Source organism: Akebia trifoliata, chromosome 1 (genome assembly GCF_017979445.1).
Source record: "Akebia trifoliata isolate Shusen 1 chromosome 1, ASM1797944v1, whole genome shotgun sequence".
NCBI lineage: Eukaryota > Viridiplantae > Streptophyta > Magnoliopsida > Ranunculales > Lardizabalaceae > Akebia > Akebia trifoliata.
Window position 1 is genome coordinate 16605690 of NC_141375.1, and position 8737 is coordinate 16614426.

At 37.4% G+C, this 8737-nt stretch overlaps 1 protein-coding gene across 1 annotated transcript; it reads left to right on the forward strand.

Annotated features, from left to right (window-relative positions):
- Positions 1 to 1383: 1383 nt before the first annotated feature.
- On the forward strand, positions 1384 to 4318 carry LOC147410781 (uncharacterized). The gene is made up of 5 exons (XM_086425314.1): positions 1384 to 1812; positions 1962 to 2396; positions 2498 to 2526; positions 2632 to 2823; positions 3868 to 4318. Exons 1-5 carry the CDS (start codon positions 1384 to 1386, stop codon positions 4316 to 4318), a joined length of 1536 nt encoding a protein of 511 aa, XP_086281440.1.
- Positions 4319 to 8737: the final 4419 nt, after the last annotated feature.

Consider the following 8737-nt stretch of genomic DNA (forward strand, 5'->3'; position numbering starts at 1 on the left):
ATCTAATAGAATTCTAATTAAATTCTAAAACTACCTAAAAGAATTCTAATTAAACTCTAAAACTATCTAAAAGAAATATAATCTAACTCTAACTCTATCTGACAAGCTCTTAAAAAAAATTTATAAATAGGGGCCTCTACAACCTATTTTCATATCCAAGAGAAAATCCTTGAAAAAATAGGTCAAGGAGGCTCCCCAACCTTCCCAAAATCCTAATTTTTAAGCGTTAACCCCATACCTATCACCCAACCACCAAATTTTGCTCAAAAAATACCTAGAAATCTTTCAAAAACACCTAGAAATCCATCAAAAAATTAGGAAGCACTTAGATCTAAGGAGAAGATACTTCATCTTGGAGATCCGAAGCGGATCCAGTAACGAAAACGAAGCAAGGAATCTCTTCGCCAACTCTGAGGGATCTATCGTTGTGATCATCTAGGTATTTTTTCATTCTTACTTTTTTTTTTTAGGTCTTTTGGCAATATAGGTTTATTTGGGAAATTAGTAGAAACCGGCGTTTGCCGGGCGGGGTTGGTGCCTAACACCTTCCAACCCCGTAACGTGATCCCCGGAGTCGTATTTTCTTTCGTAGATTAATGTTATTTGCCTTATAGAGTCAATGTTCGGTTCCTAGACCGTAATAACTAGGTGGCAACTCCCAAACCTCAAAGGTCAAAAGCCATCTGCACACCCCGCGGATCGAGGGCACTTTCAGTCAGTGATTGAGACCACCAGCTACAAAGACCCAGTAAGTCGAGCTCAGAGGGTTGAACGAGAGGAGATGGAGTTCCAAAATTCGAGATGGCAAACCAATCGATCCCAGACTTCTTTTTCAACTAGGGCTGATCCGGCCAAAAGGCTGATGTTTTCGAGATCGAGTGCCTCTGAACCCACATATTCGCAGTATCAAGCTCCTACGCTGTCGGGTTATGGACCAGTTGGGGTTCCAGTGAGGCCAGTAGGGCCAAGGGGACTAATCAGACAGATTTCGAGACCACTCACCCCACAGAGACCTATACAGACGGGACTTTTGGCATGCTTTGGGTGTGAGCAGACGGGACATATCAGGAGAACTGCTCTTCATCACAGCCATAGTCAGGGGTGATTCCTAGACCCCAAGGTAGGGTATATCATCTGACTCAGGAAGAGGTACCAATTTCAGACGATGTGCTAAAAGGTACAATTTTGATTTCCAATATTAAGATTCGATTTCTATTCAATACCGGTTCTTCTAGATCATATATTTTCACGAAGATTGCACGATTTCTAAAATTAAAAATTTTTGACACGGGCCGGATAATGAAACTGTCCACACCGTTGACAGATCGATAGATAGCTCAGAAATTATGTCGAAACTGTGTAATTAGGATAGAGGACTAGGAGATGAGTACCGACCTCATGAAATTAGATTGTTCTGGCTTTGATGTCATATTGGGGATGGATTGGCTAATACATAACCATGCCTATGTGGATTGTTTCATGAAGTCAGTAGTCTTGACAAGGCCAGGATATCCGAAAGTCAAGGTTCGATTATCCAGGTATCTAAGAGACGGTCTTTTATACAATCAGTTGGGAACTTTGAGTGTAACGGAGTTAGAAACATCACCGAATATGATAGAGGTAGTCAGGAAGTTTGGGGATGTTTTTCTAGACGAATTACTGGGTTTGCCTCCAAGTCATGAGATGGAGTTTTTTATTGATTTGGTACCAGGCACAGGGCCTATCTCCATCTCACCATACCAAATGGCCCCTATAGAAATCCGAGAGCTGAAAGCGCAGAATGATGAGCTTACTAACTTGGGATATATTCGAGTTCCTCACCCTAGGGAGCGTCGATTTTATTTTTCAAGAAAAAGGATAGGTCTTTCCAATTATGTATCGACTATCTGAAGTTAAATCAATTGATCATCAAGAATAAGTACCCCCTTCCACTCATCGATGATCTGTTTGACCAACTGCAGAGTACCCAGTATTTCTCTAAGATAGATTTGCGATTTGAGTACCATCAGTTGAGAATTCGAGAAGCAGATATTTCGAAGACTGTATTTCGGACCAGCCTAGGATACTTTGAATATCTAGTTATGCTTTTTGGTCTGACGAATACACCGATAGCATTCATGAATCTGATGTACCGGGCATTTTGGGAGCATCTTGACAAATTTGTCATTGTGTTTATAGATGACATCCAAATCTACTGTAAGTCGATGGAAGATCACGAAAGACACCTCAGACTCATAGTACAGATTTTACGTGAGCATAATCTATATGCCAAGTTCAGCAAGTGTGAGTTCTGGCTCCAAAAGGTGAAATTCCTAGGACACGTGGTGTCCAATGAAGGGATAGTAGTAGACCCCTCCAAGGTTGAGGCCATATTGACGTGGAAACAGCCTAAGACAGTGACAGATATTAGAAGTTTTCTTGGGATGACCGGTTACTATAAAAAAGGATTATTAAGGGATTCTCCATTCTTGCAACACCGTTGATGAAACTGATACAGAAAGATGTCCGGTTTGAGTGGGATGACAAGTGCGAGACTGCATTTCAATAATTGAAGAAAATATTGACGACCGCTTCAATTTTAGTATCTCTGATTTCGGGTGAAAGCTTAATGATCTTTACTGATGCTTCTAGGATTGGTTTGGGAGCCGTTTTGATGCAATTTGGGAAAGTAGTAGCATACGCATTTAGGAAGTTGAAGAATCATGAGAAGAGTTATCTAGTCTATGATTTTGAGTTAGCTGCTATAGTGTTCGCATTACGCATTTGGAGACACTATCTATACGGGGAGAAGTTTGAAGTATTCTCTAATCATAAGAGCCTAAGGTACATATTCTCGCAGCGAGAATTGCATTTGAGACAATGATAATGGATAAAGTACCTCAAGGACTATGACTTTACCCTTGAGTACCACCCGGGGAAAGCCAATGTGGTTGCCGACGCGTTGAGTAGAAATACTATAGCTCATATGATGGTAAAAGAATGGCAATTGGTTGAACAGGCCGCAGAAAAAATGTTGGAGACTTCAAGGGAAAATTTTAGACTACACATATATCTGAATACATTGAGAATTGAAAATGAGTTGATAACACGAATTAAGGAAGCCTAGAAAATAGATGAAGATGTGGAAAAATATGAGCTGAAGGCTAGGGACCTGATCGACCTAGATTGGTCGAAATGATTAGATGAGATTCTCATATTTTGAGGTAGGATGTGGACACCCCAGGACTCGCAATTGAGGTCCGACATACTGGGTGAGGCACATCGTTCCCGATACTCAATTCACCTAGGAGGCACGAAGATGTATAGAGACTTGCGAAGGAATTTCTGATTTTTGGATATGAAGAAGGTAATTGCATAATATATAGGTAGATACCTAACTTGCCAACAAGTCAAGGCAGAACATCGTAACCTAACAGGCTTACTCCAACTATTACCCATAACGGAATGGAAATAAGAGCATGTGACCATGGACTTTGTAGTAGGATTATCGAGAGCTAGTGACGGGTCAGAAGCCATATGGGTAATTATCGATTGATTGGCGAAATCGACACACTTCATTCCTATTCGAGTCTCATTTGACGTCGATAGACTAAGTTAGATATACATAACTAAGATAGTTCGACTGCATGGAGTATCAGTTTCTATCGTTTCATACAGGGATCCTAGATTTACTTCCCGATTCTGGGAGAGTCTACACAAAGCCATGGGTACTCAGTTGAACTTCAGTACAACTTTTCATCCGCAATCAAACGGATAGTCTGAGCGTGTTATTCAGATTCTAGAAGACATGTTGCGGGCATGTGTTTTGGATTTTGGGGGAGGCTGGAAGTGTCACTTACTGTTGGTGGAACTTTCCTATAATAACAGCTTCCAAGCTAGTATCTACATGGCACCATTCAAGGCTTTATACGATAGTCTGTGTCGATTACCGGTATGTTGGGTAGAAACAGGAAATGTCAAAGTATTAGGGCCTGAGATTGTTGAGGAAACTATTGAGATAGTACGTATTATACGGGATAGACTAAAAACTGCTAAGGGTAGACAGAAAAGTTATGTAGACAAGCGGCGCAGACCTTTGGAATTTCAAGTTGGGGATCAAGTGTTCTTGAAGGTATTACCCCGAATAGAGATCTCCAAATTTGGCATGAAGAAAAAATTAAAGCCACGATTTGTACTTCCATTCGAGATAGTTGAGCGAATAGGTCCAGTGATTTATCGATTGATCCTATCCCCACAACTTGAGCAAGTTTACAATGTATTCCACGTGTCTATGCTGAAGAAGTACATGCCAGACCCTTCACACGTGGTCGATTTGTAGAATTTAAAGGTAGATGAAGACGTATCCTATGAGGAAGGTGTAGTATAGATACAGGACATGAGAGTAAAGCAACTCAGATCAAAATCTATCCCTCTAGTCAAGGTATTGTGGAGGCATCACAACGTAGAGGAATCCATGTGGGAAAAAGAGGTCGAGATGCAAGCTAAGTATCCAGAACTATTCTGAGAAGAAGGTATCATTTCAATTTCGAGGACGAAATTTTTATTAGGGGAGAGAATGTAACACCCCGAGTTTTTAATTTGTATTTTGAAGAAATCTAATTGTGAATTTTGATAAAATTCTAAAAGAAAGACTTAGGGTAGAATACTAGAATTTTAGTTCATTCATTTTTAACGAATTTTGACTTTTCCATTAGGCTCAAAATAATCGAAATATATACTTTAGCCTGTAAGCACGTTCAAATTCGAGTTCAGATGAGAAAGTTATAAAATCCTCGAATTTCGGGTTGAGTGGGATCCAAAATAATAAATTTTTGATAAAGGAAGAATTAGAAAATTTTGATAGTACCATGAGGTTCACAATGAAAAGTTATTCGAAATGGAATACTCATGTGTCATTTTCCAAGTTTGAATGGTCAGGATTTCTTCGAAAATAAAAACGAAGGAAAAATACAAAAGTGCCCTCCAACTTTTATTATAAAAAGAACCAACTCATTCTTTTATTCACTTTCTACTCTCCAACTCCCAAAGAATTAATCCATTATCCAAACCTAGGGTTTCAACCCTTTCTATCAAGATCTATTGCAAGCGAATCCAAGTTGATTATCGGCGAAGGAGAGAAAGTCATCGGCATTGACGAACTCCACATCTTCAACCCGTTTAACCTTCATCTTCCTTTCTTTTTTTTGTTTTATCACCCGAAATCAGCATGTGGATTTGAAATTACCCACTCGAATTTTCATCCATCTAAAGGAAAGGTTGTTCATCATCACAAGAAGAAGAAGAAGATTTCCACCGAAGGTTTCGAAATCAACTCGACCGATGACACCCAAATTTCACTAAATTTCGAGTTCATTGCGGTCTTACTTGAACCTTCGTGCTAGTTTCACATATTCAACAGCTACAAACCAAATAGGGAACTCTCAACTCTTATTAGTAGCCGTAGATTTCGAGAAAATTGCATTTAGGGATGTTTCAAAATTTATTTTGTGTTTTAAAAATTGTAGAATATTATTATAATTGTTTCAAATTCATGTTAGAACTAAGCTATTTGATGTATTTTATCATGATTTAAATATTAGATCCGTGGGTGGGTCATTAGAATCAAAAATGAGTGAAAAACTCGAAGAAATGATTAAAAAAAATGAAAAATTCATGAGTTTTCAGCATTCTGACGGTTCCACCGTGAGCCGCCATGCCCTAGTCACGGTGCCACCGTCAACACCAAAACGTGCCCAAAAATTTTTTTATGATATTTTTTTGGGATTTCTCATACTTTTAACATGTCAAAATCACTACTTATAGGCCCCATAACTCTTTCAAATGAGTTAGAAAAAAATTAAACAAAATTTCGTCCAAACGGGAATGTTTCAAAAAATTATGTGGCATCTTTTACATTACTTTGAATTAAGTTACAAAAATTACATGGCCTTCTCATATTTTCAAGAGCGTTCATTTACAAAAATTGATTTTTAATTTCAATAACTTTGAAAAATCGAGTTTCCGACACTTATTCAAAATTTTACCAACTTTTGTCGTTTTGACAATTTGACATCGCAGACTTATTGGGACCCCGATTTATCAAAAAATTAATATTTTTTGATTGAATTATCAAAGTAAATTTAAAGGCTTGAAAAATAAAGGTTTGATTTGATAAGATGAAGAATGAAAATGTCAAAAGAATGGGAAATGGATGAATCGGTAAAATGTCAGAATCACACCCGAGGGGTGATGTCTGCATTTTACGTTGTATGTTGTGTGTAGGTTGGTGAAAGGATATCCAGGGATAATAAATGGTTGCATGTTTACTTAAATTCTATTAGCGTAGAGTCATTGAGTATTGTTATTTATTTTAGGTTAGGGGGCCACTGTTGCATGGTAGGAACTGGATATCCATTCTCAGCCTTATTCTGTTAATTTCTCTTTTGTTTTTAAAGAAAAATAACATATATATATATAGCTATTTTGTGAGCTGTTAAAGAACTTGTGAATGCCTGAAGGGATAGTGCGTCGTATCATCCAGAGTGATGTACTATCATAGGATGTACAGTAGGGTCCACCAAGCTCATACGTGGTATGGGACGCGTATGAGAGTGGAGTCACAACTAGAATCTGGGTCCATTCATCTCTATATTTACCAGTGAACGTGTATTGTAAAGGTGGTTATATATGAAAGGAGTTGTTTACTTTGGGAATCACATGCACGCCTGATATGCATAAATGAAGATGATTGATTAGTAATCACTAACAATCTAGTAGTAGTCGAGCGTTCTAACACATCGAAAAGAGACCCATTACTTACGGTCAGGTCAAACGGTCCGCTTGAGCCGAATAAATAGTCACTAATATGGTAAGAGCAGCTATCGACCACAAAATCAGGAACTAAAAGCCAGATTTATGTTGTAACATCATATCCCGACTGAGAGCGATCCAGTCGTGAATCGCAACTCTCTAATTCCACTACTCCACCATCATGTAATATGTATCTGTTGTCATATTTTGAATTATAAATTGAAAAACATGTTTTTCATTTCAATGTTGTCAAATTATTTGTATAAAAATGAAAATGTATAGTGAGTACTGATGATTGATGCCACGTGAATCTTTAAAATTGTTTAGTTGCTCATCCCTAGATATATATACCAGTTAATCGTATTTTACTTGATAATACCTTGTATGTATTAAAATGTTTCAATATGTTTATTCGTACATGTTATGTGAGGTTATTAGTAGGACTGTTTGTGGACCTACTGGGTAACCATTGTTACTCACCCTTTACTTCCTATTTTTTTTAGTTTCAGAGCTTGTAGCCGAAGAGGTAGTCGTAGAGCCGTCTAACAAGGACTATCTGGTAAGTCATACCAACAAGTAGAGTCCATTATCCGGTGAGCATCATGACTACTTCTACTAGGAGTCTGTTTGTCTTAGGAGAGATATATGTTTTTTTTTTGGGATGAGTGCTAGGTCTATTTTAGAATGAGGAATTTTTTGTAATCCTGTACATTTTCACCTTTTTGCGCAACTCTGATCAAAATCTACGATATTCACAGTTTACCGTCTTTCGCATCTTTTATATTTTGGTACCTTGTTATATACAGCATTTATTAGTTATTGGCTTATTAGTTTTTCTTTGCTTTTGAGTTCTGTGAAACGCTAACATAAGAAGAGGAAGCTGTCCAAACTTTGAGGTTTGACCTCAGGATTTGTGTTAGCATTTGGCGGGATGCCACAATACCCTAATGATAAATAAAAATAAAAACTCATTCAAAACCAATTGTTACAGAGAAAAGGGAAAAAATAAAAATTACCTGTTTCAACTCTCGACAAATTTGAGTTTTGAACAATTTCTTCGTCCTTCTTTTTTTCTTCTTCTTCCTCTCAACCATGAGAAATTATTAGAGAATGGAATCATTAGAGAACGGGACGGATATATATAGTGGGAGTGGAAGAAAGGGAGGAAAGGAGGAGAAGAGGAAACAAAAAACTTTCCACCAAATTGGAGACTGCGAAGGCACCATATTTTCGATTCTTCATCTTTGTAATGGTGGAGCCTTGATTTGGGATTTCTAATGGCGGTTCAAAAAAATGGGCATTGGAAACGCCTCCCAAAGATCTACTGTTTCGCTGATGAGACTATCGTTGTTCTTCTCACCGGAGTTAATAATAATCTTACGTTTACCTTACTTGTGGGGCAAGTAGGGGATCGAACCCAAGAGAAATAAGGAATAGAGTTTAGCTAAGAAGATAAAATTCAAATTAACTAAAAGGAATTAAAACTGTTTTTCTTTGTATTTTTGAACTTATAAGAAAATGTAAAATTACTAGAAAAGAAACTAAAGTAAATGAAATTAAAAGCAAGTAAACTTATGAAATTAAAACACCATTAGAGGTGGATCTACCTAGAACATGTTGATGAGCAATTCTTAGTTTCAAGCCTTTTTATAACTCAATCGTAAGGGCTTGGTGTTAGCTCCTTAGATCGGAAAGTTTTGCAAATGAAATGAAATGAGGGAACATAAACAAAGTAGAATTCTTTGAAAACTTCCTACTACCAATTATCTAGTTTAAGCATACTTTTTCTTGATCTAATCTAAGCATAAAGTATCTATATTAAGAATAATAGGTGCAAGAAACTTAAAGAGAATTCATAAGCATTTTAAATAAAAGAAAGGCATGAAATTAAAAATAACACAAGAATTTGTTCTAGGCTTTTCCACTCTCCAATGGAGGAGAACTTAGC

What these genes read in the sequence shown, in the direction of transcription:
- LOC147410781 (XM_086425314.1), top strand. Translation starts at nt 1,384, where the DNA reads ATGAGTACCGACCTCATGAAATTAGATTGTTCTGGCTTTGATGTCATA. An exon ending in CTAACTTGGGATATATTCGA is followed by an intron (nt 1,813 to 1,961) that starts GTTCCTCACCCT and finishes GACCAACTGCAG; the next exon opens with AGTACCCAGTATTTCTCTAA. An exon ending in TCTAATCATAAGAGCCTAAG is followed by an intron (nt 2,824 to 3,867) that starts GTACATATTCTC and finishes CTATAATAACAG; the next exon opens with CTTCCAAGCTAGTATCTACA.